Source organism: Pieris rapae, chromosome 3, assembly GCF_905147795.1.
Source record: "Pieris rapae chromosome 3, ilPieRapa1.1, whole genome shotgun sequence".
Lineage (NCBI taxonomy): Eukaryota > Metazoa > Arthropoda > Insecta > Lepidoptera > Pieridae > Pieris > Pieris rapae.
In genome coordinates, this window is record NC_059511.1 from 8,756,383 (window position 1) to 8,783,335 (window position 26,953).

The 26,953-nt window shown below is 31.3% G+C and overlaps 2 protein-coding genes across 2 annotated transcripts; both read left to right on the top strand.

Annotated features, from left to right (window-relative positions):
- The first annotated feature begins 2,518 nt into the window (after window positions 1-2,518).
- On the top strand, window positions 2,519-5,759 carry LOC111000700. The gene is made up of 5 exons (XM_022270248.2): window positions 2,519-2,649; window positions 3,256-3,472; window positions 4,098-4,231; window positions 4,973-5,128; window positions 5,416-5,759. Exons 1-5 carry the CDS (start codon window positions 2,589-2,591, stop codon window positions 5,565-5,567), a joined length of 720 nt encoding a protein of 239 aa, XP_022125940.1. The 5' UTR covers window positions 2,519-2,588; the 3' UTR covers window positions 5,568-5,759.
- A 2,973-nt stretch (window positions 5,760-8,732) lies between these two features.
- Window positions 8,733-22,346, top strand: LOC111000699. The gene is made up of 9 exons (XM_045634551.1): window positions 8,733-8,867; window positions 10,046-10,265; window positions 12,204-12,334; window positions 13,008-13,160; window positions 13,832-13,981; window positions 18,833-19,055; window positions 20,621-20,751; window positions 21,585-21,737; window positions 22,145-22,346. Exons 1-9 carry the CDS (start codon window positions 8,810-8,812, stop codon window positions 22,294-22,296), a joined length of 1,371 nt encoding a protein of 456 aa, XP_045490507.1. The 5' UTR covers window positions 8,733-8,809; the 3' UTR covers window positions 22,297-22,346.
- Window positions 22,347-26,953: the final 4,607 nt, after the last annotated feature.

The window sequence follows — 26,953 nt, forward strand, 5'->3', positions numbered from 1 at the left end:
ATCAATAATTTATTTTTTAATAAAAATAATAAAAAGTATTAAATGTAGATTCACTCAGTTGAATGCGAATTTAGCGAAAGTTTTACGATTTCAAGCTTTAGAAGTATTATATATATAAGATACTAGCTGACCTGGCAAACGTTGTTTTGCCATGTATATTATTTGTAAGAAACATTTTTTTATGTCAATAAAAATAATTATCTACTATAAGTGTTCAAAAGAATGATTTATGTAGGGTAATAAAATAATATATATTAATGTAGAGAATGAAAATATTTTAAATTACAATTCTTGCTAGTTATCTAAATATCAAAAATAAAGAATCAAAGAAATCAAATTAAAATAGGGGGTTGATTGTAAAGGGTTGAAAATTCAGGGTTATATGTATTTACTAATGCTGTATCATAAAAAAATAAAAAAAATATCTAAAAAAAAATATAAAAATCTAATTTCGGGGTGGATTATCCATAATATTTAGGGGGATGAAAAAAAGATGTTGTCCGATTTTCAGACCTACCCAATATGCACACAAAATTTCATGAGAATCGGGAAAGCCGTTTCGGAGGAGTTTAACCACAAACACCGCGACACGAGAATTTTATCTCATGAGACCAGTTTTTAGAACCAAACACATTTTCTCTGTCTGACATTTTTATTTGACTTCTCAACCGCTTATGAACTGACGTTTTATCATAAAATTAATTAGGTTATATAAAAGCAAATGAAATTACTTAAATTAAAAAAAAACAATTGACTTTAACCTTTTATATTTAAACAGTAAAAAAAATAATCATTTGGAGTCTGTAGAAGTTACAGTTTGGAAACATAAATTTAACATTCTCACACCCACCCCCGCAATCCCTATTGGAAATAGAATTTCGTAAAATCCTATTTGATATGATTTCTGCATGACAAATAAAAGATTACTACCAAATTTAAAGTCTATAGAGGTTACAGTTTGGAAATAGAAATTTCACATTTTAACACCACTACCGCAATCTTTTTCGGCGGTGGGTTGTTGTAAAATCCGCTCTTAAATCATTTCTGCATCACATATAGACGACTCTAGCTAAATTTGGAATCTGTAGGACTGTACTGACTGTAGGCTTAAAAATAAAAATTTTCATTGTTAAACCACCCCCGCAACCCCCTGTGGGGTGAGCTACCGTAAAATTCGTTCATAGACTATTTCTACATCTCTTACAGAAGATTCCTACCAAATTTGGAATTTATAGGAGTTATAGTTTAAAAACGGGAATTGTTCATTGTTAACGCCCCCGCAATCCCCTTTGGAGGATGAATTTCTTAAAATCCGTTTTTAGTTGACCTCTACATAATGAAAGTAATATTTCTACCAAGTTTCACATTTCTAAGTCCTATAGTTCCCGAGATTTCGTGATGAGTAACTATAGAAATTGGAATAAATTTTCTTACATATAAACATTCTCCTGACAATTCTGAAGACAATAAAAAAAAATTAACCCAATCGGTCCAGCCGTTCTCAAGTGATACTCGATCATAGATATGGCATTTTATTTTTATCAAAAAATGAGAGTGGGTGTGCAGGGGTGCGTGGGAGTTGGTGGGTGGATGCGTGGAAGTTTGTAAGTAGATTCTTAGCTGAATGTAAAAGAACATTATCCGTTTAGTAAACTCCGTTGAAATCCATGAAAACAAAAGAATCAAGAGAAAACGCTTGCAATTAGCGGGATAAATGTTCATAAAAGTAAAACAGAAATAAAAAAATGAAGGAACGTTAGAATTCAAAAAATAAATAGCCATAAACCATCTAGGAAAAATTTCGCATCGAATGGTGGTAGTTTCATGTCGATACAATGTCCACTACATATATACATTTAAATATACATTTAGGCGTGATTGAGCCTCAAACGAAGACCATTTTCATTATATATATATATATAATAACGATATATCCTGTATATTTTTTTGTTGCGATTAATTTAATTTGTCAAACATAATAAATACTTTTAAATTGCTATAAGTATTATTACATGTTTCTATTAAGGCTGGGTGTTCTCGATGATATAATATTTTTTTCGCATACTTAGTTATTTGTAAACGTTAAACTTTCAAGGCAATAATAGAGGTTATTAAAGTCGTTATAATAATTTGTTTAATAATTATATTATTATTATAAAATTCAAGAGAATATAAATTAATTGTTAAGTTTTTATTATACTTCTTAATTAAACTAGAAAAACTATGAAAAATCAAATTCAAACCATATACGCAAACCTAAATATTTGACAAAAATATATGATGTAGTTGTCTCAAACACAAGTTGTTAAATTTTAAAAAGACTACATTACACTATACAAGACTTTATTAGGACAATGAATTTGTTTAACTGGCTCTCTTAACGACCAAAACTATTATTTCCTTTCGAGACTGACATATGCGTCATTCCAATTGTACTTATAAACACTATATTTTTCTAGCATTTATAAGCAGTAAAAAGTTAATCACTTATTATAACTACAAAAGATTTTATATAAATTCGACGATAGACAGTATTGTCAACATTACTGCGCTACATTTGCATTAGTATACTTGTGATAAATCCAATCATGGTTTCGTGTTTTGAAATATTAGCTTTAACGACACTGTACGCTAGTGTCGCTCACAGTGGTAAGTTTTATTTTTAATACTTTCATAAGATTTGTGACATTTTCACGTAAAGCATTTGAATTTGAATTTCGTGGATGAAGTCTAATGCATAATGTGTGGAATGGTAACTCACAAAGTGTAACGTATTTTAACCCGCACATAATTTGTGATATATGAATAAGTGTACTCTTATATAATACTCAGCAGTCGATATTGTTTCTTATATATATATATAGTTTAAAATACCAATACCAAAATACGAAATATTTCGATTAAAAAAGGTCGAATTTATTCATATTATAAATAAAAACTAATTTGAGCAATGAAAATAATAATTTTTCATATAATTTGAGTAACAAATTGGCAGGTCTCTCAAAATACTGTAAAAACTATTAATTATTTGAACAAAAACAAAGTTACGTTGTACATTATTACGTCCGAGTATCCGATCTTATATAATATAAAACTAAATCAAATTTGTGTTACAATACTTTTATGCAAGATATGTCGTATTTGTTTCAATTAGTTTTGTCTCATAACCTCCTTACACCAAGCCTGAAAATGTAAAGTACATGATTTTAACAAATACAATATATTCCATTTTTATATAATTCCATTTTTTTACAGTATTATTACCGCCATGCCATCTCAACGACATTGTCTGTTTTGAGGCGTCCCTTAACGTAGCACTGCCTCAGGTCATGTCTGAAAACAAAGCCCTTGGGGTCGAATCATCTGATCCCTTGAAAATTGACCTGATTGAGGGCGACACGCCCGATATTAAATTTAAATATTTTTCACCAATCACTACGGGATTCAAGCAGTGTGTAATCCAAAATGTGAAGTAAGTGATTTATGACTTATTTTCAAATATATATTAACGTTGACTGCAGCTGAGTTTCATGAGGAGGTCAAGACAGAATACAAAATGCCATCCATCTGCCTTAGCATCTCAACGTCCGTTATTCAACAACAGAGTGTTTCTTAAGGCAGTTTTTGGCGCCACCATTATTATGTGGAACAAGCTGCCCACTGAAGTATTTCCGAACCAATTCTGCGACAAACGAAGTATTGTTGTATGCGTTGCTAGTACCATATACGAACGTACCGCTGAAGTCAAGCTTTTGAAGTGTCTCTCTCTGTCTCACAGTTTTAAAAATAAAAAACGTGTTCCAAATTCAATAAAATTAAAAACGTTGAAATAACTAAAAGTTTTTATTTAACAATATTTACGGCCAGTCTAGATATTTTAGAACTATCTCTATGATACATGCTATCGTAACTTCATCAGATTATCATTTCTAAAATTGATGTTTTATCGTTTTATCCATTAGTAGAATCGGGGCTTCTAAAAATGATGCATGGGCCATACTTAAAAATTCCATATCTTTTTGAATATACCTAATACATGTGTCTCAATCGAACACCTTTTAGCAAAACATTCTAGCCTATGTTATTATTATTTCCAGAATAAACCTAGATGCACATACATTACACGAGGAGATTGACTGTCCGAATCTAGAAATAACAGGCAAATACGAAATGTCCGGAACTCTCATCACTTTACCAATTGAGGGAAATGGAGATTTCAAAATCACTGGAGGTGACAATATTAAAATTACCTAAGAATCCTACGAGTCAATATCACTAACAGTTTGATGAATGTTTTACTTAGTATGAAATGGTTCATATATATATATAAATTCTATGAAAAGTCTGTAATGTTCTTTGAAAAAAAAAATACATTAAATTGCATGTCAGATTTCAGTTACCTGATCCATTTTATATTGTTGACTTGCCATGTACACAACTTTTTGGTCTATCGTGGTGTTAGTAATATTATTTACCAAGGATTTAAATAGATAATTTTAAATTTAGTTAAATCCTCCATCCATTTATACGCAGGCGTTTCGGTTTTAACTGGGTGAATTATTTGAAATTGTGAATTTATAAAGTTATATAGTTTAAGTAATATAGATAGGAAATAATTATCGCGTTCACATTATCAAAAGTTGTTTCAATACTAATAGTGGGTTGTCACTTTGCCAAGTTCTATAAAATGTCAAATCTTGATTATAATTAAACTGTAAAACTCTGTCGAGATATTGATTTAATTTTTCTATGTGTTCTCGAGTCTTCACGATCTCTGATAGATCGTATATCAGCAGGAGTAAAATATTTTATTTTAATTTTCATTTACAAGTAAATGTTAGTCTAGACCGCCTGAGTTTGAGTTACACTAGCTCGCAACTATTTAGGTCGAACCTCTAAACACTTCGTCATAAGTAGAACGCTTAGAAATTCTCGCTGGTCGTATTCTTAATATTGAATTCCAATTTTTCAGGGTCATACTATATCATGCTCGATTGTGAGTTGGAAACTGTGGTTGGAGATGACAACAAAGCATATCTCTCCATCAAATCTTTCAAACAGAAAACCGAAGCAACAGCTCCAATTACTTTCGACTTCAAAAACCTTTTTAACGGGCAAAAAGATCTGGGTATGAATTACATTAAATTTGTATTTCTAATATTTTCTGATATTTATAGCTTACTGAATGAAACATATACTCAAAATCGAGTTAAGTTTCTTTCGTTTTATTATTACCATTGGTTTTTATGATACATTCTAATTAAACACTTTTATGCCAGCAAATGTGTTATATCCTTTATTTAACATTTTTTTTAATAAGATATAATTGTAAAGAAATTTTGGTATGTTATATAAATACGCTAATACTGGCTAATAATACTTTATGGCATTGTATATATTATTAAACAATTTCAGCGGATGGTGCCATCTCTTTTGCTAATCAGAATTGGAAGCAGGTCTCCGATATCCTGGAAGAACCTATATGGTACAGTAACATGAATAGAATTATTTCTAACGCGAACAAATACTTATTGACTGAATCCCTTGATCAAATTTTCTTACCTTAGGTTGTTAAAGTAAAAATACTGTACATTTGTGATATATATTATTATGTAAGAAATAAATACACATATATGAGTAGCACATATAACCTATGTTTACCTCTCTTATTTTTGTACTGTAAGCATCAAATAGATATAAAACTTTTTTTTGTTTAACTATGTTTTTCTACACGAACGACACAATATTCTTCGACTATCAGTCGATATAATGTTAGATTTTTTTAAAACTACTATTATATTAATAATAAACTATTATATATCCATCATTGGTACTTATTTATTACACTCCTATAATACGTATATATAATTACGATTATATTAGTAAAAGTAGCATATCAACTGAAATTTAATATAAACCAAATAAAATAAAACCGTACAAATAATATTTATATTTGCATGTCTATGTTTAAAACATATCAAATATTTTTTTAATTACTGTAAAAACTGGTGTAATTTGGAGCTGAACTGTAATTTTTATACAAAGGTCTATCCACATACACCGATCCGACCTACCATGGATAGCGTGTATCGACAGATGACTATAACAATCCGTTGATTGGTTATTGGCACACTTTTATCAATATTTAGATATAACGCTATGTCTATCTCAAATGATTAAAAATGGATTGAGGTAGGTTAGTGGGTTTGAGCGTTAGTTATATTGTTATTTACGTATTGCTCGGACGACGATGGTTCTCTGTAACTGCGAGCGATTAATCGCTGACGGAATATATATACTACACTCGGTAGATGCCAACTATTCAAAGTTTTTTTTCTGAATTAGTAATTAAAACTAGTGCAGTAATTGCTTTCCAAGCTATTAATGTAATATAAACGTAATATGTATATAGCTACGAATTGCGTTATTGTACATAAATGTTTTTTTCTACAGTAACCATGTGCTTTCCACATATTCATTATGTAGTGTATAGTTAATATTCCATATATATTTACAAACGGCCAAAGATAAAAACTTCTAGAATTCCTTGGCTTTTACCTGTAGGACTTGGAGGCTACTTTAGAGGTTATACTCTTGAGCATTTTTACTCACGAATAATATATTTATAATAGTAATAAAAAGCTCTGTTTTTATTATTAATATGTACTGCATAGTCATGGTTAGCAATGTGCGTTTAGTCATTTCGAGGTACATATAAGCTAATTTATGATAAAAATTTGGACAATCACTGTTTTTGTTAAACCTGTCAGTTTGATTGAAATATACTTTTTCTGAAACCGGATTGATAAACTTGATAGTCTTTTTATGACTTCTTAGAATCTGTAGCATAGTGTCATTGATCCTTTTGGAAATTTAGTAATTACCTACGCCATATGGACAAACGAAGACAGACAGACGAAATAAGCAATTTTAATGTTTTGATTGTGCATGATATGTGTATTAAAGTTTAAAGTTTATATAATATGGTTTTTTGAAACCATACGTCGTAGTACCTATTTCGTGAATTCCCGTCTTCTTTTTCTAGACAGACTTTCAATAAAAAAGGCACTAACGTGTCCGTAAATATACATTTTTTTTAAAACAGGGGGCAAACGGGCAGGAGGCTCACCTGATGTTAAGTGATACCGCCGCCCATGGACACTCTCAATGCCAGAGGGCCATCGAGTGCGTTGCCGGCCTTTTAAGAATTACTTTTTAATACATTACTTTCTGTATTAGCCAAAATGATTATTGAAAATATGGCTCGTTATTTTTTTTTGTGGTTCACAGATCGTATAATCAATCGCCTATATAGATGGAAAAATCCAATCGTCAAACGCACAAACACCGCTCGCATTTACGCACGTACGAGTTTACTTAACTGACGTGATTTTTAAATGGTATTTGAACATAAAAAAACACGTTTATCTACACACTCATTAAGCCAAACGTCACGATTACTATCTATATTAAACTTAATACAAAAATCAGTTGTTTAGTAAAGAAAAATATTTCTACACTAAATCCGTTGCTGAATGGTGTTCCTTATAGTAAACTTATAATGTTGCAGAATGATGAACTTTTTAGTTACTTTATAGTTTTATAGCCCTGCAGGTTACTTTTAGTAAAAACATGGTATTGTACATAGGATGGCGTAGTCTTGCTCTTTCGCGAATTTTGTAAAGGTTTTTGACATCTGAACTGAATAAACGAATTTTGATTTGATTGATTGAGTAGTCATATATTATTATACAATTATCTTAAAATAAGTTGATTTATTTTTATTGGTCTATTTATATAATATGTTTAACTATTATTGATATAATAATATTATTATTATTGCTAGCTGGCTAGCGCATATTTTACTATTACATACCAAAACATGTTGACTCATTTATAATTATGAATTTGAAAGGTCTATCATTTTTATTCTAAATAAGTTCATAATATTTTGTTTTAATAATTTGGTACAATTTTGGTTTCCAATAACATGTTGAAATCCAAATCTAGATCTAAATCATTAATAAATGGTAAGCTTACTGACTGTTCATTTCTTAGGATCATATAAAAACACGAATAATAATTATGATGTGTCAAAAATAACATCTACGTACAAAAAATAACTTTAAATTTAACCTATACCAACGGACAACGAACATTTTGATCGCAGTTCCTACTTGATTTTATCTTTGTTGTTAAACATTGAACTAAGTCTAGGAGTCGCAATTATATTTTAATTAAATATTAGAAAAACGTTCTGAGAATTAAAAAAAAATTAAGAAGTAAAGAGAAGAAGTAAAGCTTCCTGTTTAATGATATGGTAACAACTTCATGTTTGTTTTGTTTAAATTGTGGCAACTGATGTTATTGTCAAATTTAATATTTTTTAATATGAAGTACACAGTTATAGATTTTTTTCAAGTATAAGTGCAAACATCTCAAAGATCAGATAGTCAGTTTCTTCGTAATTTGTTAAGCAAGCAATATCAAACATGGACTAAATTACTGATTAATACAATATTTTTATACTCAACTATCTCGCACTTAATATAGATATAGAAACGTAAATTAATACCTTAATGTCTTCATATGGACGATAATAGTTCACAAGCTCTTAGTCTATCAATCAAAAATCAATGGTCGATGGATGGAAAATATCTGATATGTTTTTGCCAACTAATATGTCAAAAATAAACGTGTAAGAAGCTAGCTGTTTATAAAAAGGCGAGTTGGACGAAACCAATGTGCCATTTATAATTATTGGTTAACGGGTAAAGTTGTGCGCGTAAAACATATTCAATTTAAAAATATGATCGATTTGAAATACTTTGTGGTAATTCTTGCGTTCGCTGCGTATACTAATGCAGGTAATATTTATTTATATTTTATTTATTCATCACGCCTTCGCAAACCATTAGGCAGAATTCACAGATCCCCCTGTTACTGCCCGGACATACGTTTATCGCTTCCTCCACTTTCATGATTCATGATATATGCTCGTTGGTTATTGGTGAATTTAACTTGTCCTTACTCTAGTACATCCAATTTCCAGGTTTATATGACAAAGCCTACCCAACCCAACCTCATCAACCACGGTTGCCTTGGACATTGGCTTCGTGTTTTAAACAAGCTTAAATACTGTTTTTCCTCCAATTTTCGTTATCGTTTTTATCTGAGCTAATAGAAATATGTCCTTATGTTATTATTATTGTCCTTATTATTATTAAAATATCTCGGGCCAAGTTCTGTACTTTGTACTTCAATATGGGTTACTATAAAATACCTGAAAGAATTTGTTAAAGATAAGGTCGTTAAATAAATATTTAATCTGATTGATAAATTGTCCAATAAATTATATTTAATGTTGAAACTTTTTATAACCCACTTCCACACCTTTCCGTTTTAAAAAAAAAAAACGTTTTAATAAAATAATTTATATTTTTTAATTCTTGGATAACCTACTATGTTTACCTTGTCCAAGACAAGTTAGCAAGTAGAATTATTCCTCTGTCCTGACCTCGGTCGTGAATATTTTTTTATTCAATTTTATTTTGATATGCAAATGTTAGTATTAATACCAATCAAGGTACCCTTCCTTTTAATAGTACGACGCCAAAGTATTGATCAAAATTAATAAAATCATTTTTTGATATACTTTGGCTTTGTGGCTTTTTACGTTTTTACCGTTTATTTTTTAAAATACATTTGTTTTTATTTACCATTAAAACCTGCTGAATATAAAATGCCAATATAATATTTATTTGTGCTGCTTTGTCGAATATCTTAAGGAAGAAACAAAGAAATATTTAGTCAATTTATTGAAGAGAAAAGAAAAGAAAAGAAATAATTTCTAACATAATGAAAAAAATAAAATAAAAATATATAAAAACCGTACTGGGCTGTCTTAGAGCTTTCACCCACGTATATAGGAGAAGTTCCGCTTTGATTTTGCCATTCAGTAAAACTTCTTAGCTTTCTAACATTAGTAAATATTTAGATAAGAACAATACAATTACGAACTAAGGTCTCTTTTGTTAATTTCCAGTTCCATTGGTAGCAAAATGTAAAGTCGGAGACTCCAAATGCAGCAAAGAATCGGCGCAGGCGGCGATAAAAACCTTCGCCGCTGGAATCCCTGAGTTCAAGATAAAGTCATTGGACCCTTTGGTCATCAAACACACAGACGCCAGTTCACCTAGCCTCAAACTGACTTTATCTGAATATACCGTGACTGGGCTGAAAGACTGCATTGTTAAGAAGACTAAGTAAGTTATTTTCTATATGGTATTGCGTTCGATTCCCAGTACCACAAGCATAAGATAGTTTTAACTGAAACCCACTTGATTTCCTTCGAATGCTATTCCAATACAATACGATCGAAGAACCAATTACTTGCACGGAGCCTTAAAATTTCTCTAATATATAAAATTATCGTGTCACAATGTTCGTTCCCATACTTCTCCGAAACGGCTCGACCGATTCTTTGAAATTTATTGTGCATATTCAGTAGGTCTAAGAATTGGCTACTATCTATCTTTCAAACCCCTAAGTGATAAAGGGTGTTCACGCCATTAACATTTATTTTTATTTTTTAGACAATTTTTTTTGTTTTTATTTCCTCTGTGATTAACCCCTATTTTTTATTTCTTTATTATAAGCTTATGATGTGAACTCTGAGGGTTATATAAGGAAAAATTCACAGAATGACCTAAAAAGTCTCTGGGGTAGCATAGCGAAATGTTCCATGTTGATATGCTAGGTAGGTAGGTAGGCTAGGTAGGAGAAACGATGTTCGCGGGGGCAGCTAGTATAATATAAAATAATAAAAACAAAGTATTAGCAGTGATTTTAAGACAAAAATTGTATTATTGTGTCATTTATTCAAATACTTATGAGTCTTCTAAGTCAGGAAATCATTTATCTTCTAATTTATAAAAAAATACTTTGATCAATATTTCCCTGTACTCTTCAAATCATTATAACGCACGTTAAATTTATTGTGTTGCAATAAAATAAAATAAATGAAAGACTACTAATACGAATAAACGGGCATTTATTTATCACATTGAAAGAAAGTCAATTATGTAAATGAAAGTAAGGCATATTATGTATAGGTACTACAATTAAGACTACAGCAGCAATTATGTTTCTCACGTACAAAAAAAATACACGGCCACCATATATTGATAACCCCTACCTTAAATTTTTTAAGTCACAACAAAAAATATAATATTAAATATTGAATAAAACAGATTTCCTTCGATGGTGGCATCATATAAATCATGGCATCAACTGTATTTTCGCTTAAAGAAAATATATAAAAAGCTCTTAGTATCGTTAAAATATTGCAGATTTCTCTAGGGACAGGCCCTTAAAAGCCTGTAATCGTATATAATATAAACTTGCATTTACTTAGTACCCTTGTAAACAATGCTTTTAATTTAAGAGTTTAAAGTGCTAATCTATATTGAACTATACAATCATTAAGTTAGTTATGTTAGTGGTTACGTTTGATAATCCGTGTTATTTGGTGTTCACTAAATAGTTTAATGTAGGTCAGTTATAGCTAGTTTCCAGTAATTATTCCTATTACTAAACACGGAAACTGGTCAATGTTTTATTTGCAGTTGGCCTTAGAATAATTTAATAAGCCTGTTTAAAATAAACATTAACCATGAATCTGTAAAATATTTATTTTATTGTTAGTGATCTACCTAATTAAAATGTTGAATGCTTTGATTTAAATTCCTATAGACAGAAACTTATCTAGAGAGCAGTTTATTTTTTGTAACAGTAATTATTCAAATGTTTATTACCGGACGCGGAACGTGATAATATAAAAACAATTGAAGTTTAAATATTATTAAATTTAACGTTTGTGTTAGTCTTGTCTATGGTATCTTGTATAACTGCAATGATGGCAATTGTATTCAGCCTTGTACGACACACAGTAATTAAAAAAACAAAATCATCTCAAACTCTCAATATTACATAATTCAGATTTAATTTTTTTGAGACAGATGTTTTACCACAATTCCACTTGATAAGTTAAGTTAGTTAAGTGCAATTTGACACAAATGACCTGTGCACGCCTGTCTGTATGGCGTCCACTAAACTGCTATCTGAAAGACTATTCATATTTATATTCCGAAGGGGACAGTTCCATATTTTATATCATATATTTATATAATTAATTATTTCAGATACGACAAATCCAACTCCAAGATACAAATAAAAATACAATGTTCTCCCAAAGTTGATGGAAGCTATGAAATGGATGGACAATTACTAATTTTGCGTATGGAAGGAAAGGGTCCGATTCACGTACAACTAAGTAAGTACAAATATTGAATATCGCTTAACTTGATGGCTTCTGTGGCACAGACTAACATAGGAGTAACAAGTACGCTATCAATATTACTTCATAATCCATATCTTAAATTTGAATACACTATACAATAAATAATTAAGAAACGACTTTCTTTGTATAGTTTGGAATTTAATTTTAATGATGCGTGGTCGTGGCATGCATACTACTCTTTTTAATGTATGGATACATTTTTATCAAGTGCTATTTAATTTTACATTATGTTCCTACTAACCAATGTTGACGAAAGTTTTCTATTAATTACAACTGTTTAACGTGATCTTTAATGATTGTTATGTAATACCAATGTAATTTTATACTCTCCGGTTTTATTCGAGAGAGAGCCTTATGAGAAAACCATGACGCAGATGAGCTCAACTATTTAACATTATATTTGCATTATCAAAACGTAGTCTAATTTACTAAATACGTATAAGGGGAAATTATTCGTATAAGTAGTTTTAGATTTTCCACTCATTCTATCGTAGGGTAAGAAGACTGTGACTGACAAATTTGCTTCCCTTCATTGGCTCCAACTAAATGAATTGGATTAAAAACGTTAGATCAGTACATTCTCCGATTTGCTTAATCAAATTTCTTTATATAAATTATGTGCTAATAGCGAAATCGAACATTTCAGGAAAAGCAGAATTCAGCGTGGAATACAGTATTGAAGAATTTGAAAAGGATGGAGCTAAATACTGGAACATCAAAGATTACAAGCACAGTTTTGAATTGAAGGACAAAGCGGACGTTGTGTTCGAAAATCTTTTTAATGGAAATGATGTGCTTGGTTAGTTATTTAAAAAGTTAACACTTTTTTTAGTTTTAAGTTAAGGCTTAGGAGTTTCTCCGGCTTACAATACAATCACTGAAGTATTTCCGAACCAATTTGAGTTAGGGTCTTTCAAGAAAAGAGCATACCAATTCTTAAAAGGCCGGCAACGCACTTGCTAGCCCTATGGCATTGAGAGTGTCTATGGGCGACGGTATCACTTAACATCAGGTGAGCCTTCTGCCCGTTTGCCTCCTGTTCTAAAAAAAAACAAACCAGTACTTTCTATTCATCCAATAACGATAGCGCTTGCAATCCCGACTTGAATATTTTATTTTTATGGTTCCAAAGGCAGTGCTACGGATTTTAAGAAAACAACATAGAAATTGCATACAAAACATTGGAATCTATGTCGCTAACATTTTTTAGTTAAAATATATACATATACACATTATACACATTTGGTGCATGAAATGCATAGTTTTCTTTGTATGGAAATAATAGTATGTAAAATGGCAAACATACAAAATCAAATATTTTTAATCCTTTTAGCATTAAATGAGAGTTCAAATTTGATACTTTTAGCATTAATAATGAGTTTTCAACAAAACAGTGACCTCTTCGTTTACTATGAAATCGAACAGTCCACTGTTCACAATTTGAAAGTAGATCATAAATATTTTTTTCAGGACAAGCTGCAAAGGAAGTTATTAAAGAGAGCGGCAATGAAATTGTCCAAGAAGTCGGGACCCCGATTATTACTGATATTATAAAGGAAATTAACAAAAACATCAACACATTCTTCCACCAAGTTCCTATTAGTGAATTGATAATTGAATAACAATATGAATTACTACTTATACACAAAGATAATTATTTAATAAATTATATTTTATACAATCCTGCTGTTTCTGTTTAAAAATGTTATGAATCTTAGTATTGGATTAATACTAAGATTATTATTATGTTCATAAACGGCTGAGAAGTTGGTACTGTAATTTTAATGAACCTTCAGTCATAAGCAGTGTCCACTGTTATTGAAATAATATGAGTATATGACACTAAGACCAGAATAACGCAAGAAACTCCAGGCAAGTTTATATAAGTATATAATAAGATTTTAAAATAACCTTTATGATAAATGATATAAATACAACAAGTAGTTTTTACATGTCAATCTAATGCAACAACCAAAATTTGAGGAATTTATTAATGCCTCAGGACAGCAAAGCTCAAAAGAACAACATTACCTTACATTATATTTAAATAATTGAATATTAAGTACCTACTGACGAAAATCAAATATTTGCTTTTTTCTATTACAACCTTGATGCATTATACAAAAAGTATTTATGATTTTTATCATATCTGGCTATAAGTTCTGTTACAAACAAAAATACATTTTATACAACTACTTTTTACTTATTTTGAATTTGGAACACGTATGCTATTTTAAAAAATTCTTTCGATTTTGTTCCATTTCATTTTGTTCATATTATGCCTTCGTGTTCATTATCAACTTACAATATGGAATGGGGTGTTAAAGAAAATAGGATTGCAGTGATCGCCTTGCACAAAGTGGGTATGGAGCCGTCGGTTATATTCCAGACACTTCAAAAGCTTGGTATTAGCCGTATGTTCATATATCTTACTATCAACAGATAGAACAATACTTCGTCTGTCGATAACCTGAAAAGATCAGGGTCGCTGTGTGCTGTTAAAACTACAAAAACTGTTAATGTTTTGAAAGGCACAATTCATGGAAACCCTATTAGGAAGGAAATAATCTTATCGCAAGAAATTAATATTCCCGCTAGGACTCTGTATTATAAAAAGAGATCTGAAGTTCGATGCTTATCGTCGATATACAGGACATGCCCTAAATCAACCTTTACAATATAAGAGAGTGGATCGATCAAATCGCCTTCTGTCTAGCCCAGACCTCAATCTTTTAGGGTCGCCGCACACGGGCCACCACAACCACAAAACGCCGCCACTGGCATATTACCTTTAACTATACTATAATACATTACAATAATACATACTAACTATATTGTTAGCTATATTGTTAGTTATGGATAGATATATTTAGGAATATAAGTTTAATTTTTTAATGTTTTTATCTAGAATAGTTGTTGTGGGATTTTGGAATTCTATCGTATTATTAATTACTGTTAAGATAGAAAAATGTAGTGAAAAAAAAAAATAAAAACTTTCATATATTTTATATGGACACGCTGCACATGGTTGGCGCCGGTGGCGGCCACACGCTACAAATCGTCGCGGCTTGCTTCTTGTGGCTCGCACCGGCCACTAAACGCCGACACAAAAAGCCGCCACACGCCACTAGCGCGATTCCGCGCTCCTCTCTCCCTTGCCTCAGTTAACCTGAAGTCTACGACGACGTCTTTTTATCAAAAGTAGCGCAATAAGAATAATAATAAGTAAACCTTCTTCGTCAGCGTCCATTATGATACAGCACGCAGGGTTTAAAAAAAGTAGCAGCCACCGACACCAGTGTCGACCACCGGCCAACACAAGTGGCTGTCGCGCGCTTCAGCTACCTTTGTCGCTGTCTTTGCTGCTTCTAGCTTCTCGTGGCGACGTTTGTTGCTGTCGCGTGTGGCCCGTGCGCGGTGACGCTTAGCCTTCAAATTATGGTCTGTTTTAGAGGACATGGCCGGCGTAAACGACGCGGCGACATTGAGTCTTTTAAAATATCTTAAAAGTAAACAGTAGTGGAATTTCCCTTGGAAACACTGCGTTAGTCCATAGATTCGTAGCCAAACAGATTGAAGGTCTGTATTAAAGGCAAAGGTTCCATTTCGAATGAATATATTTTTATTTTTAAATGTGTAGGTATAAATTTTATACGAAATATTAAGGACGATGTCTGCCACCATCATAGCGCTGCGTTGTCAATTGACACTACCTTAAAATGTAAAAAATAGGTATACTTGTATGAGTGTCTTACGACCCTGACGATTCATATTATGATATAATACCAATTATCTATTCGATACGTTATGTTAAAGTACATGGTAAACAAATATCAAGCTCATAATTTATTAATTTTGTCTATGCTATTCCACATAACGCCAATGCAGTTTGTCTATGGGGGCAATTTACTTACATAAGAACTTAAAAACAATATCCAAAATGTGGCAACGGATTCTTGATCATCTCTGTCTTCCTAAATATGTATGTATAGAGGAAGAGACTGGTTCTTAAAAAAATATACATATCTTATTATAAGCTACTTCTTGAATAATTTGTACTGTAAATTATAATATAAAACCATATAGTTACGTATTCGTGTAGTATATTAGGCAAAACGTTTTATTCCGTTTTACTCACACTTATGTACATTGCTAATACAAGACCAGGCATCTGTCTTGATGCCATAAGTAAATAACGTATAATGTTCTTGACCCTATTTTTATAACATATTTGGCATTTCTAATTACTACTTAATTAATATTTTTATATAAAAAGCATACATTACTTACATGCTACAAAAATCATAACTTACATGAAATATTATTTGAAGGAAGGCCTACACCTGGCAAGTCCATCGCGTCCTTTCTTTTTCATTCGTTGCAGTTTCCAAAACTTACTAATAACTCCATTACAACTTACTAACGAATACTACTGTACTATCGGGAAGAAATATTTCCCATGGAAAAATTAAACAGCTTACAAAATAAAATCATTTCGTTGTGGGTCGAACGGAAAGTTCAGAAGAATTGTAATGAAAAATATATTAAACTTTCATACGCACTACTAACGTGAGACTGGTCTAAAATTACTGTGATTAATAAATAAATTAATGAAACTTAAGACAACGAGAAGTGTTGGCTAGTGGCTACGCTTACGCTAAGTAAACCTCTCAACCCAGGCCCAGGACGTGCGATCGAATCAAGGCTGTGCACTAACTGAATTTTATTTGTAGGTGGACTTAACACTTGCTCGTGTAGAAAGTAAAGCCGGCATAAATGCCTAATCACGGCAATCAGGCCTTAAGAAAATCTAACGCCCAGACCTAGAGGCTGTAGCTCCACTGTTGTTTTATGTTATACTGTACTACAACAAACAGTAGAAATTGCAGAATCTGCTTAGTTCATTCTTGTTATTTTTTGTTCTTTTATTTCAGTAACTATTTAAAACAGTCAGTTTTCTTGAACACACCACCTCACATGAAATACTTTGATGTAGAATAAGAAATTAATTTCAATACAAAGCATTGTTAGCCCATTAGTATTTCGATAAAACAGTATAAATGTACTTCTTTAGATTAACTATAAGACTATACTTCCTTTTACCTTCATAATTATATTTCTTTAATATTACTAGCAAAAAAAATTGATAATTAAATTAGCTTATTAAGGCGTGTTTGCCAAAAGTTGTGAGATAATTACAAATAAAATATTTTTGGTAATTTATAACGAGTTGTTTATTTTTTATTGAATACATTAGACAAACCTTTTTATTAATAAGGAAAATGTAAATATTTAAATACCAGGATAGCTGATAAAAAAGTTGTTATAACAATGTAATGACGTCTTCACACGGGCTAATTAAAAAAATATTTTTCCTGGTATATAAAAGGATACGGAAATATCACTTCCTTACTCGACTTTCATCATTAAATAATTGATCAGCTTAATCACTTTATGTTGCTTACGAAACATCATATGACGTACCGTTTAAAAACAGAACAGGAAGTAGGTATGCTTTTGTTTGGCACATTGCCAATAATAATTGCAAGAAACTTAATAAGCTATCTGCAATTTGTGGTTTCCTTGTCAAGTAATTTTTAAAATAACTGAAACATTTTTGGAGAAACATACTAATTATACTGTGACAATTGCCGTAAATTAATCTTACAAACAGATAGTTAAAAACATCTTGTATCTGTTATTTTGATGGCATGGAATGGATAAGGAAGTCATACGTCTATGAATACCATTGTCTATTAATTTCTAACCACTTTCTTTCTACCAATATATTAATAACAAATCAAAAACATGACAATAATAATACAATTAGTAATAAATTAATGCTGATCAATCACAATAAATATAATATCAATCTACTTACAAGGAGAACAAACTACAGAATAGGTCGAGACTAGAGAACCAAAAGCCATGACCTAGTGGACGCCACAGTGGAAAGATTGCGCATAAGAAAATTGTGGTGGAATTAAATTTGTTTCTATATATATAAACTAGAGAATAGCATCTGTATTTGATAATTTATTATTAAACCACAGAATCCATTAATAAAATCCATTTGCAAAAATGTTAAAAAAATATTAATGAAACCATTGTGCGTCACAGCTCGTATGTCGATGCCTTTACAACGTTTCTGTTAAGGTCCTATTTAAATGTGATTTTCGTTAAAACAGGGCAGACTTATACTGATCTCTGTACGCAAAACTTGTTTATAACTAAAAATGCATTCGCTTGTAATTCTCAATGTTATATTCGTGTCTATAGTTTGTGCTAATCCAGGTAAATACATTATTATTTTTAATATTACTTTTGACGTTTTCAGTTATAGTTTCATAATGTATGTATAAAATATATAAAGAAGGACGTTTTTAAACATAAATGTGTGTCATAATAGTATTATATTTATTTGACTATTTAAATTATGTAAATCTGAGTTTCTGTTATGCTATTTTTTAGTTCCATTCGAAGTGACAAAATGCCTTTCAACGGATTCGAAATGCTTGAAATCAGTAACACAAGCTATGATCCCAAAATTTGCCTCAGGGCTGCCAATCTTCAACATCAAATCTTTAGATCCAATGGAAATTGAAAAAGTCGATGCGAGCACCCCTAACCTTAAACTATTTCTAAGTAATATTAAGGTAACGGGACTTAAAGACTGCACTGCAAAGAAAGTAGAGTAAGTTTTTTTTATTACAACATTTTTATGTCTGGGCGTCAGTTTTATGTATCTGTTTCATGATCATTTAATAGGCAAGTAGGTGATTAGCTTCCTGTGTCCACATGCCATCGACTTTTTAAGTCTAAGGAAAGCCGGTTACCTCACAATGTTATCCTTCACTGTTCGAGCGAATTATTATTGCGCGCATAAGAAAGTCAACTGATGCTCAGACGGGATCGAACCTAAGACCTCAGGGAAAGTGGCATCCTGAAGCTACTAGGCCAACACAGCTTAGCTGGTTAGTGGTGGAAATATATTCAGAATAATACAATCTGAGCTATACCAGTTTGCCCTATTTAAAAAAAATCTTACACTTAACACTTATTTACTTATTAACTTATTTATACTATTCCTCCAACGTCCCTATACATCTCACATATACATATTATGACATATTGGTGCAGAATTAATACATTTGTTGATTTAGCGTTATCATACGCGGGACGGGACCTATTCCTTGATGCCAGGAATCGGGAATATCTGTTAACAGTAGTTTATTATTTTTATTAACACTTTTGGTAATAAGAAGTACATGCGCGAACGATGCATGTTTTGCTTACACTTAATATGCTTCTTGCTTATAAATATTTAAACGTGTTGACATTTTAAAGTGGTTAAGTGACTAATTAAATTCATTCTTATTAGAGAAGGCAATATAAATGGATAATAATGCTTATTAATCATAGAAAAAACGTGAGAACGATTTAGGTACATTTTATTGTTAATTGTGTTTTTACTAACTTACACAAATTAGATATTATGCGTTTCTCAATGCGGAACGACTGGTTTCGCATTAAGTTATAGAAGTAAATTAGTAAAGTAGGCTGTAAGGTAAAATTTTAGAATAGGAGTCGTTTGACACCTTAATCATTCAGTTCTGTTCACGGATAGAGAAGATATGCTCTAGCACATTACTCTACTAAGGTCCTACACTCCTGCGTCCGCAAAAAGCAAAAGTCGAAAATCTAAATATTTAAAACAAATTCATGTTAGTTACACCACTTTAATAAGACCGGCTGAACTGATGTTAGTTATCTCTTTTATGGTGTATAAGTTATCGTATAACATTGAATGAATCAATTTATTTTACGAATGCTTAGAGCATGTGGTGCCAGCTGTTGAAAAAACTCAAAACTCATCAATATCGTGTCAGTTCAAGAAATTCATATCTTTAGGTGAATGAGGAGATGCATAACCAGGCTTCGATCTTGATCGAAGACATGTCATGTCATACCTCATCAAAAAATGTTGTATATTATCAGAAAGTGCTTTAACATGCAGTATCGTAATATTGGCGCTAGAGAGAAGATGTCTAATGTGTGAAACTGCCATTCTACTTTCGCAATGGCAAGCAATACAACATTTAACTTAACGAAAGCTTAAACAAAGTTAACACGATGTTATTAGACTATAAACAAATGCAATCGCAAATATATTACAAAGACAAACACTTCATGACCAGTATTTTAAATTTTAGCCTGAGACGTAATTAAAAAAATACATTATAATTATATTATTTTCAGACGAGATGCTGCGACAAAAACCCTCTCAGTGACTCTGCTGTGTAATGTAGATGTTGAAGGAAACTACGACATGAAGGGGCGCCTATTATTTCTTCCTCTCGAAGGAAACGACAAGTTCCAAGTCAAACTTAGTAAGATGGTTTAATAGTAATAAATAGTTTAAAACAGATTAGATAAAAATATCTGATGTTTTTTAAATAAGGGTCACGTAATTTTAGAAAATCGTCGACGTATTTGACACTTAGTCTTCTTAACCTCTGCTATTTATTGCCATGAAATCCCCGGTTTAACTTTTATACAGTTTACCTTTTTGTATATGTTATAACTTAAAAGCCCTGCCCTGCCCCGTGGCAGTTATGTCGACAAGCTAGGTCAACGCGGACTGTCATGCCAAAAAAGTGCAGACACAAAGTACATTCCACACTCAACGATATCATACGCCGGTCCCTCACCACCGTCAATGTGCCAAGTCTATTTGAGCCGACTGGAATTCAAGAGACAGTGGCAAGAGACCGGACTGTATGAATTTGATTCCATGGAAGATGGGTCGGGTGCTGGTGTGTTGGCAACCTGATCATACACACTGGCCCTTTCCCATCCACATGGAATTAACAATAGGTATGGCTTGTGATGCGGCTGAAAAGGATAAATAATGCAAAGAGTCTAGGCTCCGATTTTGTCCCATTCGGTGTCGAGATTCTTGGTCCGTGGGGTAATGAGCAGGAGATGGAAGAGCTATCTAAAAGGGAAACGCTGCCAGTGTCTTCGGAATCTTGCCTAAAATAATATATTCCCTTTCATAATATACTTAAAATCAATTTGCCGATAAACTGTCAACGCATTCGTCTCAGACATAGTAAACATTTCAAGGTTATTCAAATATGCAAATCATTAACACTATTAGATGACGATACATCCAAAGCAAATGTATTATTATTAAATACCTAAATAATATATTTTTTAGACAAAGCAATCTTTAAAGTAGAAGGTAAATATGACGAAATCACCAAGGATGGAAAGGCATACTGGGACATTAAAAGCTGGGACCATGCATACAAACTACAAGAAAAGTCGAGTGTCCATTTCGAAAATCTATTCAACGGAAATAAGGACCTAGGTAAGTTTATCAACTAAAAAGCGTTTGTTTGAAAAGGCTGCGCATGACTTTTTTGTAAGCAATTTCACTGTAGTTCTCACATTACCGATGTTGATGAGCAACCATGGGATACTTTAAAGGTTCGATTTGAAAAATTAGTATTTGATTTTAAATTTTTCAAGGCAGACTAATTTATTAAGCATCACGAATTAAGACCTATAAAACCACACCGCACAATTAATCTATAAATAATAAACTGTTTATTTTTAAAATACATGAATGGAAACAAAACAAATGAAAAAAATATTGTTTACGTTTTTACGATCATGTGTGATTCATTTATTAAATATTAAACTTATACTTATAGGTTAACGTTTTTTTTACTTACTTTAAAAAAATATTTTACTATACATATTTTAATTTTTTAGCTAAAGCCGCTCAGGATGTCATTGAAGGTAATGGTAATGAAATCATTGATGAAGTGGGTCCACCAGTAGTCAAGGCCATCGTTTCCAGTATTGTGGATGGAGTTCAAGAATTCTTCCATGCGATTCCCGCAGAAAACCTAGCTTTAGATTAAATTTAAGAGTAATTATTTTAATCGATACATAATAAATATACCTCAAATTATTATTTTTTCAATAAACGTAAAATAAATGCCCTTTACTTATATAAAAACGCCTTTAAACAATCCCAACTTACACTTTTTTTGTTGTAGTATGGATAAATATCTAAATATTATTAGGGACTAGAATTACTACCACAATGTTTGCACCTGCTTTTGCAAATTCAAGGATGAAAAATAGTGGATTTAAAATAAAACATTAATTGGTATAGTTATTATTTTGTGTCTTTTTTCACTTATTATAAAGACGCCATATTCCGGTAATTACAATAACTTTAACCTTTTAAACAACTTTCAAATTGGATTTGTTACCACATCGACCAAACGAACAATTAACTGTGTAATTCGATCTAATTGTCCAAATAATTTTGTTTTGTAAATAACAATATTAATTTTTTATGAAAATATAATTTGCAGAATTATATTTATTCCTTATAACTAAAAACCATTTTAACCAATTTTGCAGCAGATTAAGGGCCTGTTTCACAATGTCCGGATAAGTTCCAATTAAGCTATTTGTTACTTATTGGTATGATAAATAGTATTTTTGCGTTTCACGACTGACAGATAGCGCTATACGTCATGAAATTCGAAGTATCTTATTTGGAACTTTTATCTTTCGAATAATTTATGTGTTGCATAGCTATTTGGCACTTTATCCATACATTGTGAAACAGGCCCTAATAGTTATAACATTTTATTATTATTATTTTTAAGCCATTATAGGTAATTTTAATTGGTTTGTTTGATATTTGTATGAACTCTTCGTGTATTTTATGTTTTCCTACAAGTTCTTGTCACATTCAAATTGCATATTGTGATTATTTTACCAACGTATGTCAACACTGTGGCAAGCTTTTATCAATAAAATATTATATTTCATACTTATAAAAGTTATCACATTTACAACATAACACAAAAAATTACATAAGAATATATACTCTATATTATGTATACATGTTAGCTTGGAAACCTATTCTGGATATAAGCCTGGTTCAGCCAATATAAAATAGGAGATGAATGTATGGAAAACGAAAGCATCTGTCGTTCGTATTTGGAGCTAAATTAAAGCACGCTGCGTCGTTCGCAGTTCGCACGTTAGCAATAATTACAGTTATATAAAAAATTGGCATCGAATTAAAAATACACTGGAATTATAGACATACTACCATCGAAAATTCGTGCACTATAGCACTCTTTAAACTAAGTTTTGAAACATGATCCGAGCAAACATAAAAAGTTCTAATGATTTATATCACAAATTCTATTCTCACATTTGATAACTCGTATAAAACACTCCTACAGTAAATTACGTTAAACATGAAACTGTCATCGTTGTCTAAACGCTGGCATCATGTAGAACCATAAAAGAACAATTATTTCGGTTCTTCACAGAGGAGCCCATAAAACCGTCAACACGAACGTGAATATTTCTAACATATGGAAGATATAACGATTTGTGAGACATCTCGAATTAGATGTGCTAAATCATTTAAAAAACTTGTAAAGCTGGCTATATTGTGATGGACGATTTTATTTGTGTGGTAGCTAAATTTCTGGAACGGTCTTAACAATTATTTCGTGTTACACAAAAACTGTACGTAAATAAATTCGTCGCGTCGTTAAGCGAAAATTCGAATTCTTCGTTGATGGTTTTTTTTTATAGAATAGGGGGCAAACGGGCAGGAGGCTCACCTGATGTGATATAAATATTGATGCAGTTTTGGTTACCTTATGTATTAAACAAATTCAAATTATTTCCATGATTGCTTTGTTTTAACGTCAAAACTGTAAACTTTGTTAGGACACGTCAACGCTTTTATATTTCACTCGTGCATTTTTCTAAATACATAATCAAGAAGTTAATATTTTTTATTTATTTATCCGATAAAATAACAAAACAATGACGTCACGACTCGACCTCTATTAAAATCGTGTATCTTTTGTCTATTTTGACAAATAGATAATCACTGATGTAATCTATTTGGTAATAAGCCCGATGACTCGACACGAACGGAGCCAACGTATCGATATCTATCTTCACATATTTCAAATTCTCAACTGCTTGTAAGCGATCCGAAAAATTTAAATTGAATCGTGAATCTTTTAAAACCTTTTCGCAAACAGATTATAGGAAAGTCTTAGTAGTCAAAGTGCACGCGATGGCTAAAACTATTTTAACAGTTACATTTAACTTAATCTTTACAATGTATACATAGATATTATATTTGTAATACTATTCTTGCTTCTTTGTATTTTGTTTAATTAAAGTAAAGTGTTTGGTATTTTCCGTTAATAATTCATAGGATCACACTATGGAAACCGATTACAAATAAAGACATAAAATTATTACAGATACTGTGTAGGTCCGAACTGTTCTATTTTCAAAAACATCAATAGCCATAGAAAACAATAGAAAGTAAACAGATATATAAATCCTCTTTTGTGCAATAGTTTTAAAAATCGAATTCGTACAAATCAGGAATTGCATGGATATCAGCGGCAGCGATTAAACATGTACGTCAGAGGGCAGCACCCTAGTTAGCTAACTGGCAATCAATAACAAACTCATTTATCTATCAGGGAACTTGACAGGGAACTTGAGTTAACACTTGCCAAGTACATTCGCACTTTATATATAATGGACCTGTATATTTACTGATAATAAAATCAATATAACAAATAAAAGCATTTTATTGACATAATAACAATTATTTTAATTCGTAAGAGACCTTCTCATAAACTTATTATAAATATATATACAAGTAAGTATATAATAACTAGCTAAGTTTACTTTACATAATTTCAATGCAAACAACAGAGTATATGAATTAGCCTCGAAATTATTAACAATTTAAATAATATATTAGTACCTTCAAATATACTTTAGAACAGGGTATATTTGGTATTAAGTGACACACGAAGACTATATGTATCGCAAGTGTGTTGCTTGCCTTTTTTAAATCGCTTCCCTGTTTTCTTAAAACACCGAGAATTTTGATAAACCAGCTATTGTTAACTAATTTTATAAAAAGCAAAACACTTCTAAATTCTTTACGATTCCCAAAAGTTAGACGTAGGGTATTTTAATGGGAACCCCAAAAGCGTATCGTGGAATGTCAGGCATTCCTAATGGTCTGGGTTTAAGCTCGATTTGTAAATCGTGGAAGGTTATTACAGTGATGGGCGGGAAGAGAAGGAAGGACACGTGCCATGGCCATTCGCGTTCAATTTAGGCCTAAGCCTAACGATATGGTTTGAGAAATATTTGAGGGAGACGCTTGAATGCATTTACTGAGGTTTACACATGAAAAGACAAATCACCCAAGATTTTGTTGATGTTTATTATAGGGACCATATTCTATGATTTGGAGTTTAAAGAGCGATTGCTTTTGTTTTCCCTAAGGTAATCATTTGTTGTGATTTATATGTGACAAATCATGTTTTACAACATTTAAGAATAGATAAATTATATATATCTTTGTACAAATTGTATTATTATTCATTATGCCTAATATAAACTACAAATGAAAATATGCTGTTATACTTGAGTGCAATACTTTTATTTGGGATCTCCCTTAAAAAAATATTTAGGTACTTTGATTTATTTGAAACGGTCGAGAATGCGCCCGCGCAACGGATAGCGCACTAGGGACAAATGGGTCGTTACCCACTGAAACACCTCAGCCCTCCACACACGTCCTTACCACGCCTACCACTTTCGACGTAAGGATATGTCTTCAAGTGACGCTTAGCCTGTGATAAGAGATAAAATTTATAATAAGAATATTTGTGCATCAAAGAATCATATTAAAAATATTTTATAAGTTTGCCAATTCGTTGGATTCAGGAATACTTGTCCAATAATATTTGTTATGCATTTTAAGTTATTGCTAAGTACATAAGTTGTTTTAGTTCTTACGTGTGGCCATCGATTGCATGACAAACACTTTAGATGTCCACTTGATACTAATGACTGGACAAACTTTTGTTTATGTCATAACATAAGATACTTTTATATTTAAAAAGAGGCATTTATCAACGTCTCTCTGTCAATAATAAACATGTAGCCAAAATGGACGAAGACGCGAACACATTTTGATGTTCAAAATGAAGACGTTGGTGAAAAAGTTACATCGTTATAGATTATTTTAATTAAACTATACAATACAGTAGTATAGTCTGTTTTTAATTTCTATAAATTTTACAAAACAAGAGGTTAAAACTTATAGGTTGGACTGTGTAGAACAATAGGTTTAATTATGATTCTATTCGTCTTAGATCGTTTTAGTGATTAATTATTTAATTATTAGGAAAACATATGTGTGTTTACTTAGCTGACCAGCTGATGCTTTATGATGATTCCCTTGCTGAACCTAACTTTTCGTAAATTATGCTTAGATTTTCGGGCTAAGTTATAATTTCGTACTTAAACAGAATATTCATAAGCACAGCTGTTTATGAACTAACTTTATTATTTTAAAATTCTATTTTAATATATAACATCTAACCTACAAAATCTACTAGACTTAATATTTTTCCACGGCAAATTATACGTTGTCACAGTTTGAAAATGGCGTGCAGCTTATTAAAATGAAACAATAAATTGTTT